This window comes from Chrysoperla carnea, chromosome 3 (assembly GCF_905475395.1).
Source record: "Chrysoperla carnea chromosome 3, inChrCarn1.1, whole genome shotgun sequence".
Classification (NCBI taxonomy): Eukaryota; Metazoa; Arthropoda; class Insecta; order Neuroptera; family Chrysopidae; genus Chrysoperla; species Chrysoperla carnea.
In genome coordinates this window covers 86,276,364-86,296,200 of record NC_058339.1, presented here as the reverse complement: position 1 = coordinate 86,296,200, position 19,837 = coordinate 86,276,364, and the positions used below count along the sequence as shown (strand labels likewise).

General features: G+C 29.5%; 1 protein-coding gene across 1 annotated transcript in view; it reads right to left on the bottom strand.

The window, feature by feature from the left end:
• Positions 1-16,429, bottom strand: part of LOC123296717 (partitioning defective 3 homolog) — a 170,674-nt gene extending 154,245 nt beyond the window's left edge. Inside the window, exon 1 of the mRNA XM_044878318.1 lies at positions 16,111-16,429. Coding sequence (XP_044734253.1) covers positions 16,111-16,230 — 120 coding nt within the window. The 5' untranslated portion in view covers positions 16,231-16,429. The remainder of the gene's footprint in view (positions 1-16,110) is intronic.
• Between the last annotated feature and the right edge of the window lie 3,408 nt (positions 16,430-19,837).

The window sequence follows — 19,837 nt, the reverse complement described above, 5'->3', positions numbered from 1 at the left end:
ATCTTAACACTCTTCTGCCTGACTCGCTACTATATGTATACTCGTTACTACTTCTTTCTGTCTGACTCGCTACTATGTATACTTGCTTATAAATTGTTGAACTTTAAACCATTTTAAAAAAAAAACTAGGCGGTCGAAAATTTTTTTTTTCAGAATCGAAACAAATCAATTAATTAGTTTAGTTCTTATTAGTTATGTTAGTTTTTGGAAAATACCTGACAGTTAGTTTGTTTTTATAAATTAATAACTGATGCAAAAGTATAAAAAGTGTATACCATACATGTTAAATATCGAACTTTTAATTAAATTTATCTCGTATTCTAGACGGTCAATCAGATTCCGATTTTAAGGGTAATTGTATAATCATGTCTTTAGTAAGTACACAAAAATTTAAAATTTTCTGACGTTACTCAAATATCGCGACAACAACCTTAAACCAAAAATTTATCAAACAATAATTGGAAATTACAGTTTCCAGTTCTTTTTAGAAAACTTTTTCGAAATAAGTTAAGAAAAATTACAATACTTTTGAAGTAACATTTAATGAAAGGTTTTTAATTGTATTATCACTAAACAGTGATACATTACAGCTTACAATACTTTTTGGTAAAATTAACAACAAAATTAAAAAGTAAATTTTACTGAATTTTTGATAAACTCCAGTGTAGGATATTACGATTCGTTTATAGATGATATACACACAAACGACCTTAATCTAATCACACTTAACGGCCTTAATCAAATTTAATTAATATAAATTGTCATTTATTTAAATAATAATGCGTTATATTATGCATTTATTATAAAATAAATTTTATGGGTGGGAAAGGTTAGTTATTGTAAATATTTTGAATCCCTAAGGCGCATTCAATTGGAAATTTATTGGTGTAGAAAATTGACACATTTAGTTGTAAAAATTATATAATTACAGGTATAATAATAATCAATTTAAACCATATTACAGATGTAAGGATACGTGTTATATAATTAATTAAATTATAAAGTTGACTCAGCCGTATAATAAAGTTGATTCAAGTTTCATAAGAAGTACCGAAGTAATTTTTATACCATGTATATATGAAATATACATAGTATATTAAGTTTAGTCCCAAGTTTGTAACGCCTAAAAATAATGATGCTAGGAAAAAAAATTTGTCATAGGTGTTCATAAAATCACCTAATTAGTCCATTTCCGGCTGTCCGTCCGTCCGTCCGTCTGTGGACACGATAACTCAAAAACGAAAAAAGATATCGAGCTGAAATTTTTACAGCGTACTCAGGACGTAAAAATGTTCCTTATCAAAAATTAAACAACTTTTGTTTGAAACATTTTTTCGTAAACATCACTGTTTACCCGTGAGGGCGCCAATTAGGCGGAAATTTTATAACATGTACTCTATACTAGATTATCAGTTATGTATGTGTCACATGTTTGTATGTGTTATGTGATAAAGAAAATAACACTGACTATGCATGGTATTTCAACAGTTAACTCAGTCAATTGTTTGTTCTAGCTCTACTATTTATACATATACAGATTTTCAGCTGCTAGGTGGTAGCTGCTATCCTCTCTCTTTAAAGTAAGGGGCACCATTATGTCTATATGCCCATTTCCCCCTATTATTTTAGTTCTCTTTACGTGTTATATTTGTTGAAATTCAGTTAAGGGTTATCACTTTTTTTCTCGAAATATCTATGGTTTTTGGAACAATGTTCCTTATCGCATGTTATCGTTCTGATTTGTTTGACGGTTGGGAGGTAAAACAAATAAGTTCAACAACAAAAAACGAAACTAAAAAACCGACCTGTAGGTTACTTAGGAAATTACGACTTTTTTCAATAGATTCGCCTTGCCATTAATTTTGAGAAAATGCACAAAAAGTTTAGAACTGTCAATTTGTATTTTTTGTCAAAATTTTATGTTTTATCTTCTAATAAAATTGAACTGTGAAATGTATCAGAAGTTAAAGCTTACAGAGATCATATAAAGTAATTACAATGAAATTTTTCTGTTATGTTATAATAAATATCCTGATCAAAAAAAACAGAAGTATGCCTTTTTTAAATTAATACTACAATTAATTGATACAGTAAAAACTATAAGTACCTACAATATCAAATTCTTTAAAGTATTTGACTTCTAAAATTAATACCTTAAATATTTAGAAAAATAATTTGTTTTTTTGGTGTATCGATGTATAATTTTGACGTATATACGTTCATCTTGTTTGAAATCAACTTTAGATACCTATTAAATAGCAATTTAATTAATATTACCTTGATGAAGTTGATGCTGATGTGATATAGAATTGATTTGACTCATTAAACTGTTTCCTGTTCATTAATTTTTAATATCTTTGTTATCCATGACCAAATCTTTTTGTGTGTATTGAACAAATCATAGCAAATTTATTTGAATTTAAATGGCATTTGTACAAATAATAAATAATTTTTAGTGATATAATTTTTATAATAAATTTTCTACATACCAATATATTTTTTAATATGTGGCGCTCCATACCTTTTTTGAAAAAAGCCACGATTTTATGCGTTCAAATACTTATTTTCTTGAATTAAGTATTGACTTAATAAAAATATTTAAACGTTAACTCGTTTTCTTCAATAGGGAGTATTCATGTATTTTTATTTTTAATTCATTGTTTACACCGATATAACAAAGTGAAAAATATAAATACTGCTTATGCTGTATTTAAGTGTCAAAAAATATTTAAAATACATTATAATTTTGAGATATTTTAACGCTTTTTTTTTTGGCGCTTTCTGTAGATGACATATTAATATATGATCTTTAAATTGGTGACAGTTCAATGTATAATTTACACTTTAAAAAAATTAATTTACAACACAGAATTTACACTCGTTATCATTAAGTTTTCTAATAAAAAGCCGTAGAATAAAAGAAATTAATATAATACTTGGTAATACCATGGAAAATGTAAATAATTAATATTATTCAGTATGTCAACAAATTTGACAAGCCAATACTATGATATCACGTGCGTTTAAAATTTTTAATTTCCCGTTTTAGAAATTTTGAATTTTTCTCACTGAATTTGTACTTTTATTAATTAATTTTAAGTAATTAAAAGGGAATTAATTACTAAAATAATGGTTTAGTTGAAATGTTCAGCCAATAAAGTTACGGAAGAAAAATATTTGAACCAAATTTATATTTCATGAATATTCCCTATTTAGTAATGTTTTTTTACCGTGTATTAGTCTTTTAAATTAACAATATTGGACAATCATTAATAAAAAAATTTTGTCGTATGAAATATTTAAAATAAAAAAATTAAAATTGGTGCTAAGTAAACATTAAATTTGATTACTTTGAAATCAAATACTTTCTAATTTTTTATTTTATTTTATTTTTTTTTTCAAACAACTTCCCACAGCTGTAAAATAAGATTTGCTCTTGGTTGAGTTAGTTAGTTGGTTGTATAATGGTAAGATATCTTATGGTAGATAATGTGCTGATTATTATTAATATTAATAATTATATATAAGAACATTATTTAATTATTAATTCATATTCTATAAATAAATCACGTAACAAGTGGTGATTTACTTGTTAGACTGTTAATAAGATTGTTTATAGTTTTAATATTCATAATTTATTTAAAATATTTTATTAAAATTGTGTCAATTTGATCATAGATAAAATATTTGAAATTTTTTTTAACACTTTATTCTTGGCTGTCCGTTCTATGTCACTTTTTTCGTATTTTTTTTTTGCCATTAAATGCAAAAATGACATATTTTTAAGTTGCATTACCTCCGAAAGCTAACGATTTTCGAAAAAATATTTAAAATAAAAAATGATACTTTTTTATGTAGATCAACTTTCTAATTTAAAGTGTGTTTTCTATCTCTTATCCTTTGGGATCTAAATTGAATATTAGAGAAATCCAGAGATCTAGGTTCAATCTGATGTCAGAACATGAGGTCTCTCCCATCAAGCTCTGCAACTTTTGTTTTTTTCTATTAGTTAACTACAAAACGAGCTATTAGCCACAATAGATTAAGAGTATAATTTTATGAATAGTTCTTAAAAAGTAGAAATATATTGAAATAGAAATATTTTAACTAAAAACTACTTAAAAACAAGTGAAAACAAACAATTGACTGAGTTAATTGTTGAAATACCATGTAAAGACAATGTTGATTACTCTATCAAATTACACATATACCTTATACATGTCACTGTTATTTTTTTATAAGGAACATTTTTTACATTTAAATTTTTCTATCTCTAACGGTTTACAAGATGGGTCTTACGGACACAAGACCCGATTGATGTATGTTGCTCATTTACGAACTCGACCTCACTTTTTACGTCCTGAGTGCGCTGCAAAAATTTCAGTTTGATATCTTCGTTTTTGAGTTAACGTGTTAACAGACGGACGGACGGACTACCGAAAACGGACTAATTAAATGATTCTATGAACACCTATACCAAAATTTTATTCATAGCATCAATATTTTTAAGCGTTACAAACTTGAGACTAAACTTAATATACTATGTATATTTCATAAATACATGGTATAAAAGTTTTATTTCAAAAAGAAAATTGAGCAGTACTAAATTTAAAGAGTTAAATTCTTTCTATGCCAAATGAAATAGCAAATATTTTGGTGTTGTATATATACGGGTGCACTCGAGGTTTCTAAAACGAAAAGATATGTTCATGCCAATGCCTTCATTGCCTTCTTAAGACGGGACCTAATGTATGAGCACCACTAACAACACCTTGCAGCTAAAGGATTTAACTAAACAATTTTCTTATTTTGCCCATGAGTAGTGTCATCCCATTCAAGAATAAATTTATTATACCATGTATATATGAAATATACATAGTATATTAAGTTTAGTCCCAAGTTTATAACGCTTAAAAATACTGATGCTACGAAAAAAATTTTGGTATAGGTAAATCGATCGGAAATCGATCCGAAATATCGTTTTTTTCGAAAATTACTCGGCCAATCGCCAAATAAACTCGATTTTAGAATTTCTTGGGTAAAAATTACCTTATAAACTGAGTTTCATCAAATTCCGAAACAAATAATTTTTTACGATTTTTTCGAATTTTTCTAAGGGGTACCCCTTGAAAAAAAATGCAAAAAATCGATACAAATTTATCGTCTCCAATTTCGATAAAACTCAGTATATAAGGTAATTTTGACCCAAAAAATACAAAAATCGGTTTCATTTAGCGATTGGGCGAATAATTCTCGAGATAATACCGGAAATCGATCCGAAATATCGTTTTTTTCGAAAACTACTCGGCCAATCGCCAAATAAACTTGATTTTTGAATTTTTTGGGTCAAAATTACCTTATATACTGAGTTTCATCAAATTCCGAAACAAATAATTTTTTACGGTTTTTTCGAATTTTTCTAAGGGGTACCCCTTGAAAAAATTGCAAAAAACCGATACAAATTTATCGTCTCCAATTTCGATAAAACTCTGTATATAAGGTAATTTTGACCCAAAAAATACAAAAATCGGTTTCATTTAACGATTGGGCGAATAATTCTCGAGATAATACCGGAAATCGTTCCATAAGGTCATTTGGGTCTTTGCTGCGTAGGACCTATCTTGTAAACCGTTAGAGATAGAACAAAAATTTAAATGTAAAAAATGTTCCTTATAAAATATTAAACAACATTTTTTCACGGGTAAACATCACTGTTTACCCGTTAGAGCACAAAATTGTATAGTATGTATGTTATGGTTATATCAGTTATAATATCAGACAGAGTAATCAACACTGTCCATACATGGTATTTCGACAATTAACTCAGTCAATTGTTTGTTTTCTCTTGTTAGTTTTAAATATTGCTGAATAAGAATATTAATTTTATGCACTGTATCTGTTGTTATTTATTTAATTTTTTTTATTTTACAGGTATAATAACTTAGTTAAGGATGGAGATACTACACTTGTTAGAATCTTCATAATAACATGTGCGTTTTAAAAATTATACATTGCACTGCAAGTGAAAAAAAAGTTACTTATACTTTAATATATGCACATACACAAGTGCGTATGGCGAACAGAAAAAGATATAAATGAATGAGACAGCAATATATATCTTATTTAGTTCATTGCGTTTTGGATTTTTTTGTTTAATGTACAGAATGATTCTTATTAATTACGAAGATCTGTCAAATATGTAATTATGTACTTCTATCTTAAGGTGGTTTTCCACTAAACGGACAGCTGGACAGCTGAGTTTATTTTGTGTTTGTGTTATCTAGGACCTGAAAAACAAAAATAAGACTGAAACAAACCCAAAATAATAATTTTAAAAACCCATATTTGATTATTATTCTTATTCAACGGCACGCCTGTTCAAAAAGTTTGTGTTTTGTTTTTGTTTGCCCGTTTAGTGAAAAATCGGCATTGGAAAAGAGACCATTGGTATTTGATATACGCAATAATTTCTTTAAGCGATTAGACATGCTAAAAATAAAGGACATCGTAAGCGGAAAGCTATCATTTGCGAACCAACAATTTCATGAAGTAAATATTACCTGCCCTACCAATATGAGTTCAGTACACTATGATCTGGATTTAGAGTACCGGGTCTCTCTGGTAGGAAAGGGATCGAAACAGCTGACTCTATGACACGTGAGCAGTCGTTTCAAAAGTTACTTTCACCTGAGTCTGTCATTCTTTTAGCAAGAAGCTCCGTAATTTACCGAATCAAGGAATGCCTACGACAAGCCCATCTTGATTACTAGGACTTTGCGCAAGGCATGAGACAGATCAAGCTGTGTATAATCACAGCTAGGCCATTCGATTGTGTCGGACTAAAACTCACTAGAACACAGATGAGAAGGTTGTTGGGACTCTTGATAGGGCACTGTCGATTGAACTACCATCTTCATACCATGGAGGGGGATCTCTGATGATTTCACTTGTAGGGCCTGTATGTAGGACGATGAAACCTCCATACATGATATTTGTGCCTGCAGAAGACGGAAGGATGTCAGGTATATCATGCTTGAGTCAGTTGCTTTTCAAAGAAAACACAGTACACTCCTTGGTCTAGGTGCTATGGACCCATTTGCGGTGCTTCTCTTATGTATTATTATTAAAGCAACTTTTAAGATAAGTAGGTACATCCAAAGATTTTATAGACACTCCTGTATATTTACCACAACACCATAGACCTTTGAAGGTGTGTATAAAATATAACTAACCAAGAATAAGAAGAAGATGACGATGGTGATGATGATGTTTGTTTGTTGTTTCTTTCTTTGTGCATTAACCTTGAACCCTATTCATGGCGACATTGCAGTCATTGACAGACAGATAGACAAACTACACATGTACTTCAACTATTATTGCTGAAACCTCTTCTTAATTTTTTTTTCTCTCAATATTTATTTGTTTAATTAGTTTATTTATTTTCTTTCATAGTTATGAACTATTTTTTGTATTTTAATGTTCAAGAAATGAAGAATAAATAGTTATGATGGCGTCATGAAGACTTGTGCATCCATTAAAGGAAATAATTTTAGAATTTTGTTTGAATAAATCAAGTTCGAGTAACATGTGATTGAAGCTTTGTAATTTTCCAGACTTACACAATTTTTGAGATAGAAATATTTGCAGTAGTTAAACTTGTTAACAATTAGGGAGCGTCCATAAACTACATAACTTAATACCAGCATCAGTGTGTAAGCCCTCCGACCCTCCGTGAAGCCCTATGAGCCTTCCCCCTCGATTGGAACGTAGTTTTTAGGTTTTCAGAATAACACATGAGCTATAATTAATAAAGATTTTATTTTTTAAATTAAATTTACTATGGCATTTTACTGCTCCATTTATGATAATTATTTGAAACCATAAATTAAAGATTTCAGTAAAAATATTGTGCAAACATTTTAGATGTGTAAAACAATTCCTTCGAGTGTTATGGAAGAGGAATGATTGAGATCAAGAAAGGTGGAGGCTATAAAACGGCGGTTTTTACTTTTAGGCCCAGTGAAGCGGGCGGGTATCAAACTAGTAAATAATAAGGTTAATTATAAAGTGTTGACCTGACATTGATAAGAATAAAATTTAAATTTTAATCAAACCACAAAACTTTCTTTATAAATACTTGTCATATCATTTCATTACCTAATCTACAAATATACTGAATATCTATGCAAGTACCTAGATATTAATTATGATTATAATTTTAATTACTTAGAATCTTAATTATTATTTAATCTGATATTACCTATGTTGTAATAATCTCTTTTTTGTGGTATTATCATTCAAATGTAAGTAATGATTAACCTCATTACAAAGATTGTCATTTAACAACGCAATTAATAATACATTTTTTATACCATGCATATATGTAATATGCAAGGTATACTAAGTTTAGTCCCAAGTTTGTAACGCTTAAAAATATTGATGCTACAAATAAAATTTTAGTATAGGTGTTCATAAAATCATCTAATTAGTCCATTTCCGGTTGTCCGTCCGTCTGTGGGCACGTTAAGTCAAAAACGAAAAAAGATATCAAGCTGAAATTTTTACAGCGTACTCAGGACGTAAAACGTGAGGTCGAGTTCGTAAATGAGCAATATAGGTCAATTGGGTCTTGAGCTATGGGTCCGTAGGACCCTCTTGTAAACCGTTAGAGATAGAACTAAAGTTTAAATGTAAAAAATGTTTCTTAATAAAAAATAATCAACTTTTGTTTGAAACATTTTTTCGTAAACATCACTGTTTACCCGTGAGGGCGCAAATTAGGCGTAATTTGCATAGTATGTATTATATAAATTGTATATGTATGTGCAATGTTATATAGTAATCAACACTTTTTATTAATGGTATTTCAACAATTAACTCAGTCAATTGTTTGTTTTCACTTGTTTATATTTGGTTAGCAGGCAAATGCATGTAAAAAATACGACAAATTTTTCCAATCATCATTATAGTTCGAGGATTTTACTAATTTATATGGAAAGTGTTGAAACATATCGAAAACATCGATATATATTTATATATCCAAAAATGTGTACCGCCCTTTCGAAGCTTCTTTGTACGAAAAGATAGGTTAAGTAGTTGCAATTTGAAAATGACGGATTTCAATACAAATTTTCATCCCTTTTTCACCACCTTAGAAGTCAAATTTGTAAAAATCCTGTCTTAGTGCTCCACCTACAGTGTTAACGAAACCAACATGCAAATTTTCACGGCCCAAACCCCAGGAGTTTGTGCTGTGCGTTTATATATGTCAATCAGTTCGTTATTATTTTATATAAATGTATATGTGAAATAATAATTGACAGGGAGTTTGTGGGTTCAAACCCAGGCACCGGCATTCTGTGCCTGGGTTATATATATATATATATATATATATATATAAAATTATGGGGTGTAACCTCCGTTTTTATCTATAACAGAGGTTACCCGTTACCCACATCATTATTTTTTAATCTTTATTTATTTTATTTGAAACTACATCCAATATATAATAAAATTTTGATGATGTGGATGAAGTCGGTTACTGTGTTCTTATTCAACCGACGACAGTGTGATTATTATATATATATATAATTCTGTTTTAATAAAAAATTATTTTTTTTCAATTTTGAAAGTAAATATTTCTGATATTCTGAAAGATGTGTATAAATTATCTACGGACTCATAAACAACCTGTTGATAATTTTAATTGTCAGTTGTAAACATACATACACACTTATTCTTTTTTTCTTTTAAAAATTATTCTTTGAAATTATGAACTCTCAAGAGGTAACTTTCATTTCAATTTTACAGGCAAAAGTTGTCTTACATGTTCACTTACTTTTTCTTTGCTTTAAAACAAACATACCTATAAAAATAAAACAAGCACTCAGGTATACGAGTACAACCAACATACCTACAAACAACACTGCAAAAAGTAAAAAAAAAAGAAGATATTGAACACCAGTTAACGCCATACATAATTGACTGTACTCAGTTCTGTAAATTATAAATGCAGAAATACTAAAATCATTTTCTATATATTTTATGATATTCATAGTTTCATACACCTGTTTAAATTTTATACCTAATATTTATGCATGTGTAAAGACATTTTATACATGTTTGAAAATAAATAACAATTATAATTAACAAAATGGCAGACGTATTTAAGTGGTTAGGACTCCGTACTAATGTTTGTATGTAATTGTATATACATTCGCTGCGCACAGTAAACCATTCTGAGCGGAACGACTTAGAAAAATAGTGAGTCACTAGTGACCCACTGGTCATGAAACAAAAAATTCACTAATGACTCAGGGGGCGTACATAATAGCCTGATCAAGTGGGGTGAGGTGTGAGTTTGAATGCTACGTTGAGCCAGGTAACGGGGAGGGGGAAGGTAAAAGCAAAGCTACGTGGAAAAATGACAATTTTTCTTCAAATGAAAACTTTTTTGTTAAATTTTTATAATTATAAGCCACCGTTTGAGTCAGACTGAGTACCAACACTTTTAGAGAAGTTTATACTACGGAGCCTTTAGTGAAGAAGTCAAACCAACACTTGACCTGTTTATTAGAAGATGTTAAATGTTTTTACATGATTTATTCATTCTGTAATATGATACTGATGATAATTGGATAAATATAATTTTTTAGTTTTTGTTATATAATTTTTCAACATGAACAGTTAATTAAATTCTTTATGACATGCAAGGACGCATAGTTCTGAAGGTTATTGATTTCGAAGTATAATTTACCATTACTTCCAGACATATTTTGAAATTCGAACACATATCTTAGAAAATTATTAAAAAAATAATAAATAACAGACCAAGATCTGGCAATCTTCAATTCTTCAATCTTCTACAAGTTAAAAATACAAACAAATACCGCCTATATCCAAGACATTCGCTTGAACCTTCATTAAATCCTCACCTCGCATTTCAGAAAGCATGAAGTATATTAAAGCTACTTTGGTTAAGTTTAAAAATTATTAGCTATTTCATGGATAAAGAATTATAAAAAGAGGAGGTCGCATATACAATACGATATTATTACACAGAGAAGAGTGACGCGGTGGAAGCTTGCAGGGCCCATAACCCAGAGATCCGTAAATCGAAGCTACGATCGAAGCAGAATTTTTGTTAACAAAATAGTAGAGGTAAGGAGCGTTTAGAACCGTGCACAATCTCTAGAAGCGTTAAAACTCTTTTAACATTGCCAGTAACATGACAAAACGTAACTGATTAGTATGTCTTTTATAGCAACGTAATATTTGGTTTGATCAGTGTGCATTGAAAATGTTGTTAAACAAAAAGTCATTAGACAAAATGTTTAGTTAAACAACGTTTTTGCAAAAGTAATCCATTTTTCAAAGTAGCGAGGCACACAATTAATTTGACAGCCATCTCTAAATAATATTTTATAAATTACAAGGTGTGAACTACCCGCTTTGCTGGGCAACATCCCCACTTGCACCCCTCCCTCCACATTTCCTTTCGTTGAATAACAGTTTTGTAATGTACACGTCATGCTCTTTTATTTGATACCCCACTTAGGTATATTTGTAAATATTCGATAATTCCTTCCCACTTTCTCGCTACACCTTTCTACCCTCCGAAGGTTAAAAGTAGATAAAAACAATAGATCTTTGAAGCTGGTTGTATATCGTGTCAATATTTGAGCTTAATCGATGCACAACTTTTTTAGTTTTTTAAGCATATCCCTTTCAACCCCTATTTCAACCCCTTACTCTACTATAATATGGATGCATTATACATAAAAACCTTCCTCTTGAATCACTCTATCTATTAAAAAACCGCATCAAAATCCGTTGCGTAGTTTCAAAGATTTAAGCGTACAAAGGGACATAGGGACATAGGGACAGAAAAAGCGACTTTGTTTTATAATATGTAGTGATAGTGATACTTCAATTTCTTGTGAACGAGCATTTTACAAAACGATTCCCGCATGAAGATTAACATCAAATCATATTTTTCTTCTTATTAAGCAAATATGTTTTACACAGACAGACAATAAAATTTATAAAAGCGATTAGATCAGCTGCATATACGCATTCACCTAATATAGTAATATTTTCCAAGGTATTATTATAAGCGCTTTGTTTCAAGTAGTTTACATTATTATAAAAAATAAAATAATATTTTAATTATAATTTTATATTCGAAGTCAGTATAATATTATGATTCATATTTTAAATAAATTAGTTTAATATAAAAATGGTGCTGAATAAATTTAAAACCTTGCAAAATATATTGTTATTTTACTTTACAATCTAAGAATATTCTTTATAGCAGATTTTCGTTGAATGCAGTTGTTTTACAGCATGTTTTTGGTCCTCGAGAAACGTAACAAGCCGTAGGATGGGTCTAGTGAGGTCCGTCCACACGAATGACAGTATATAATAAAGAATTATGACTCGCTCGAAAGTTACGAAATTCTATTCGGATAATTTTTTGTTCGCACGTTATTGATAAAGAAAAAAATGACCACGAACTTACGTACACTACTTCTTCTGAAAATTGTGGCTAATATCTTGTCTTGACCATGAAACGTAAAGATATGTTGAAAATTTCGATTTTAAAAATTGAACTCATTACAATATATTTCTATACTGGGAAATTAAAAATAAATTATGCTGAAATTTTCGTAATATTTTTACGTAGATAAGTATCTCGCATACTTTCTCAAAATTTTAAAATTGATAAAAATTTCATGCAATGGTATTTTTACGTATTTCGAGGTCCGAAAATTCCATTTTCAATGCTAGCTAATATATAACTAAGCATGAAAATTTACAATTTAAGAATTGCCTGCTGAAGAATAACAAGACAAGTCGACAATGCTTAAGCTCGGAAAATGTACAAGAAATGTGTTTTCTGTTTACTTTTGTGTTTTCTCGTGTTACACGGCAAGACTAAAAATTATTAATTGTTTTGGTCCAGTCAAAAAAAAGGGCGTAGCCAACAGTCTGGACTATTCAAACATTTCGCTTTTTTTATGTACAAATAAGTTGGATTGAAAATTTGTACCTAAATATAATAATAATTATTATAATAATATTGTTTAACCTTCGTTCCTCAGACATACACGTCTATGATAGAGGCCACCCACATCATTATTTTTAATCTAAGTATAATTAAATTTTTATGCTATAAGGAGAGTCTTTTACTTCGTTCTTCGTTCAAACGACGACAGTGTGATCCAAAACCGCCCCATTAATATTTATAATTGTACAGACTGCCGCTCCCTGGATTCGTACGGTCGAACGGTTAAATAAGATGATTGAAAATTAGTAAATGTAAATGAAAATCATGGCCCAGAAGGCCAGAACTGACTTGGAAAATATTATATCAGAGTGATATGGCCCTATTATTTTGACTATTCAAATAATTTAATCACATGCCAACAGTAACTTTACGAAACATTATATTATTTTAACATCATTTTAAATGATAAATTATTTCCCGCTTTTTTTATTTCAACGGCATGTGCACACTTATTTTATATATTTTTACAGTTGATCTACATTAAATACATCGATACCGACTGAATGAAGTTCATAAAACTATCTGGTGATGATGCAAAGTAGGTAAAAATTACATAAACAGCTGATAAGCCGGAAATATATATCAAATGAGGGTACCAAAATACATGAGAATTTTTTTAATGTTTGACTTAAAAACGTGTATTTTTTTATTCTAAATTGCATACAGATGATAAAATTAATTTTTTATCGAAAAATATGTTTAAAAAATTGATTTTGAAATAGTAATTAACATATGCTATTTCAGTTCATTAATAAGCAGATTAAAAAAATCAGAAAGTTGTTGATTATTATATTAATATTGTAAATATTTTCAAACAAATCTGATCAATAAAAAAATATAAGTTCGGCCACGAGCGAATGGGGAAATCGTTCCATCAAACAAGAAGTTAGGTAGCCCAGGAAACCCAAACTTCTGTAGCCATTTATGCAAAATATAGCGTATAGAAATCTTGTGTGGAATCTTGGTGAAAAAACTGCGAGTGTCTTTTTGTACAATTCATCAATTCAACAGGTATAGTCCTGGCATGAAGAAGAATGCACTAGCAGACCTTGAGGTCTATTGCTAAAAACCCCAATGTGGATTTTCTTTTGTTCAATAATTATTATTATGATTGGGTCCACTCACAGTATGGATTCTTGGATTTTGGCTGTAGCATCTAGCCCAGCACTGAAGTCTATACATTTAGTCATTTAAGAAAACAGAACTAATTGGAATCTTTGAAGTAATCCTGGTAGAGAAACTGCGATTGCTCTTCGCCATCGCCTACCTAAAAACAATCTTATTGCTTCATGGGAGGTTTTGGGATTGCTGATCATGAATCCAAGGTCAAAAAGTAACTAAAAATGCTTGTAGCCCCATTAAAACCGCCCCTAAAAGTTACAATGATAAATCCAGATTTTTTTATGTCACTTCTAGGGGTAGTTTAAATGGGGTTACAATCATCCTCAGTTACTTTTTAGTCTAGGAGTCGTTATCAGCGACCTCAAAAACCCCAAAAAGACAATTTCTGAGATGAAATTTTGAATTTAATAAATTTTTTATCTCTATCACTTCTAGGGGTGATTTTAATAGGATTGCAACCATCTTCAGTTGCTTTTTAACCTCAAATTCATGATCAGTGACCCCAGAAATCCTTGAAAGATGATTTCTGAGGTTAAATTTTTATTTTTTCATAGTAATGCAGCGGTTAGAGCAGCTGAATGTTCCTGAAAGGCTAAGCAATACGTACAAACAAGAATTTAATTTAATCGGGGCTGTTCTACCACTTTTTCACATTGAATGAATTTTCCGGTTTATTTACTGTATTATAAGTGAATTACTCTTGGATTCAAGATAGAACATCCATATGGAAATTGTATTCAACAGTTTTCTCGCGTGCTTTAAAGAAAATATATAAATACCAAATACAATGAACTATAGATTAAATACTCAGATTGTAGACACTGTACGAATTTCGGGAAATAAGCGAAAATAGATCTTTAACTGAGACTGTTCTACAGAAAAGACGAGTTTGTTAGACTGGAAGAGGATCCGACGTGTTTTTGATTACGCTAAAAGGTTTACTCACTTGAATTAATCTGGGTTTGAGAATATGGTTTTATGTAGAAGAAATTCACGCTGGAGACCCGCTCGTGTGCGAATATTATCATCCTAATTACTAATCACAGAAATAATGAGACTGCAATAAACAAAGTGTTTCACTAATATGAAGTTTCTAAATAAATGTTATAAAATACATGAATTGTGAAACCATTTTCAAAGCCTATTTCTCCCTACTTACTGATAAGCATTACTTGATAACGGAATTACACAATAACGATTTTCAATTATTACACAAAACATTGCATGAACTATGTCACCTGATTACAGTCTCGTGCAACCTTATACAAAGTGATAGTCTTCTTTCTTGATCGTTTTAACACATTTAGTTTAACCTAAAGTTAATAAATCACCCTGTTTTTAATAATATTCGCATAATAGTTCATTAGGTTAGCAAAAAAATAAAAAGCTATTTCTTGACGTAAAAAAAACGAACTCGCTAAAGAAACAAAAGAATTATTCCTTTTGGATTTATACACGGATATCCGGTACATAACTACAATAAAGCCCTTTTTTAACAAATACAACAGGCCTCAAAAAAAAAACGTCTTATTATCTGAAAAATATTTTAAACATCTTATAATTCAAATTTATTTTATTTAAAAAATAAGCACCCTTTAGTATCATCATCTGACTGCCCAATGCCCTACGGGCAGTATAATTAAATTCTAAGCCAGTTGTTATCTTAAAAGATTTTTGACACAACTTACATTTAATTTAATGTATTCCAAACCAGAAAAAAAACCAATGAATCATGAAACATAGCTACTGTATCTTAAAAAAAAATCATTAATATATTTCATTTTTTTATAACGCCCATAATCTGTTTTTTTTTTTTGTAAGCCCACCTAAATAAAAACATCCACTATATAAAACTATAACAAATTTTTCAAGGTAAAAAAAAAAACATAATTATACACTTCAAACACAAAAAAACTTACCTTTCCAGTTGCTTTTTTATATCGTAAAGTTGATTCACGTATAAGATCTCGTACAAGAATATCCCCATCGCCACAAGGTACCACAACACGCACATTGCCAAAACAAACAGTTACCTTCATACTAACGAAACTTTTAAAAAATCACTCCAAAAAAAAAAAAAGAATTTACAGAGAGAAAAATGCACCAAAAATATTTTTAAAAATTTACTGTCGCCATGCTTTTTTTATTTTAATATGTACACAACACTATTATATTCAATTCAACTTCACCAGGTGTTTTAAATTTGAAATTCACTTAAACTGTAATTTTAATATTTTTGTAACGACCGATTAAGGGTCGTTGATATCACATGTCCACACACTAAGTTTAAAAGGATAGTTTTTCAAATTTTAATTAATAAACAATAATTATGAAAAAATTGTTTATAATAATAAATATTTATAATTATTAAAGGCAACATCCTTTCATTGTGATTATATTACATTGACTGCCAGTTAAAAAGAATTTTAAAAACTTGTTTGTATAATTCACCCCCCTCCATTTGTGTGTTAGTAATAAATGTGTACAAGAAACGTTTATCCAATAACAGTGAGCGTCAGTGTTCAGTGATACCTATGGCACGTTATTGTATCTTACCTATCTTACCTATGTGGTATTACAGCGCCAGTAAACCGGTCAGTGGTTACGGATTTTATGTGAACTCATTGTGGAATGCTTATATGAAAATTATTATATTTTACCTGTGTGATGGTTTTTTGAACGTGGTTTAAAGGCATATCCACTATTTGGTTGTTTTTTTCTCTTTGATTCATTTGAATAATCGTTTTACTATCTCTTTTTTATTAAATATTTTTTTTTTGTATTATACACAGAAATATTTTTATTTTTACCTCTGTATACAAGATATACAAAAATTTTATTCAAAATTATTCCATTGTTCGAATAGTTTCTAAAATATCGTCAGAATTCAGTGTGATAATTCCGCTTTTTATGGCAGAATTTTTAGATTAAAATATCCCTTTAAAAAAATAACATAGTCCACTTAATAAGCCGGAAAGTCTGGAAAAGTGATGAAACAGCTTCAATTTTAAAAATTCTTATTTGAACGTGCTCCTTAAACCTTCTGGAATATTTCCGACCACTAATTTCTGAGATATCTTCTAAAATTCTAACTGACAATGACATTTCAGACTGATTTTAGGGCCTGTTTCAAATACTCACTATTTTTCAAATAAATTAGATTTGATCCATTTCTGCTTAATGTCTAATCGCAATGAAGTCCTCTTATATTCGAAAGCTGTCATTGAAGTGTGTATGTAGATAGACGTCATGTGACGCTCACACTATAACTAGCTGAGAAGAGAATGTATAGTAGCGCCGTTTAGTTTTCAGCGGGCAGGTAAAGAACTAAAAACAATAACTTTTATTGCGCAGTTACAAATAATAAATTTGTAATTATTTTTATAACTTAATATGATTTAATATTTAAATTTTTATCCGTTAATAGAATTTATGTGGTATTATTTATCGTATTTTTGGAAATTTTAATGGATTTAAAGTGATGCTAAGGTTGTATCCTCGAATTATTATCAGTTACGAAGTAAATTTTGAAAATCACCTCGAAAATCAAAATAAAAAATATATCTTTTATATTTCCTAAAAAATATAACGTTTCGAGGTAGACCAAATTCTATTATAAGTATGGCAGAGGAAACAAAATTATAGCCACTTCGAAAAATGGGGAAGGAATTTTTCGATATGTTAGCCTCACTTTAGTAATAATTTCGCGCACTAGGAGCTGGTATATAGATGGACGTATGAATTTTAGCACCCTTCTACATAGAAGCGAGAAAATAAGGCACCTTGATCTATGATGATTAGGGTAGCCACCTTTCCAGATTTGATTAGGAGACTTCAGAAATCGTATTATTTCACCTGACTCTCGAAATAAACATAAATTCTCTTGACTTCAGTAAAGACGAGATTTTTCGATTGTTTGTTTCATGTTCCGATAAATTCGACAGCTCTGAGCGACTTTTTAAAAATTATTTGAAGGATATTTATTGAAACCTTAAATTACGGAAAAAAATTGGGTATAAAAAAATAAAAATTATCGTACAGGTTTATGATTCGGTGATACAATTAGGTTATTTTCACGCTCTGCCGATTTTCTGGTTTATCTCCCAACTTCTCAGAACTTTGAGATGGCTGTCCTTGTCATGCTCTTACGCCTCATACCTATGTTTTTTCAAAATAGTATAAAATAAATAAACAAATACTTACACAGAAAAATATTTTATTAATTATAAAATAATTAAATTTATAAATTTAAAAAATAATATAAATATTCATATTTAATAAATTGTATCAGATTTAATTTGTATATTTAATAAGGTACTGTAAGTTTAATAATAAATAAATTTTTATAGTAATTTAACATAATTAATGTGCAAATTATAACAAACATTTAATAAATGAAATAATCAATGAATAAATAAAAAAATAAAAAAAAATTTTTTTTTTTCTACATACATTCCAGTATATAAAGTCTTACACCCAAAATTCTAGGTAGAATTATTCATCTTCGATTTAGATATGGACGGATTTTTGATAAGATTTTTTTCAAATAGAAAATTTATGAATTTTCATACTCAATTCTTAACAAAAAAAATTTTACACTTATATCTTTTTCAAATATATCTTTATAGGCAACCCTTATTACATTTATGTAAATTTATTGTGTGTATACACAACACTAAATACATTTCATGCAATTTTAATATTATTGAAAATGAATTATGAAAATAATTTGAGATGAACAAAAAATGATTTATATAAAAATAAACTATTATATAAAATTTAACAAATTTAAATACATTTTTGTTAGAATTTAAAAAGTTTAAAATTCAAATCAGAATACAAAATTAATGTGAAGTATTAATAATGTTTATTTTTCTATTCTAATATCACGTCGTTTTAATTCACTACACCCAAAGACTTATAGAATATCAATACAAATATCATTACAGTTGTAGGAAAGATTGAACCCTCCTTAAGCAAGAAGGATTGTGCCAAAATCGATTTTATATATTTGGTCGTCAAAAGACAAACTGGATCATCGAAAGACCGGAAATAGATATCTAATCGTCAACCTAAGAGGAAGTTTTTCGCTGTCAATATAGCCAAGTTCATATAAAACCTGCTCAATTATAAGCACTCCTCCAGCTCATTTAAAGACGTACGGCAGTCCTGTGGTACCTGTGGTAGACTACTTGGTTGTCGGTGAAGATTGTAATGTCCCTGCACCCAAGGGTGTTCAGTCTTATACATTCACATACCTCATAAATAGCCATCACTTTCGCTAGATGATACACGCTAGAGTGATTCAGCAGCCGAAATGATAAACGCAGATCGAGATTTTTAAAGAATCCCACAACCCACAATCTTCTCTAACTTAAATCCGTTAGTATAAAATACGACGCCCTTTGACTTAACCAGGTTCTCATCCCAATCCACGTAATAGGTTAAAAACTGAAAAAAGTCCGAAATTTGGAGCAGAACTTAAAAGGGGTCCCAATAACATACCAGAAAAGCAGATTAATGTAGAATTTGACTGTCGTAAGAGATTAACACTGAAGAAAAGTGGGTTTACGACGAAATTGTCTCAAAAAACTTTGCAGCTGAACGAAGTAAAACGTTCTCAAAATAAAGTATGTGTTTGGTATT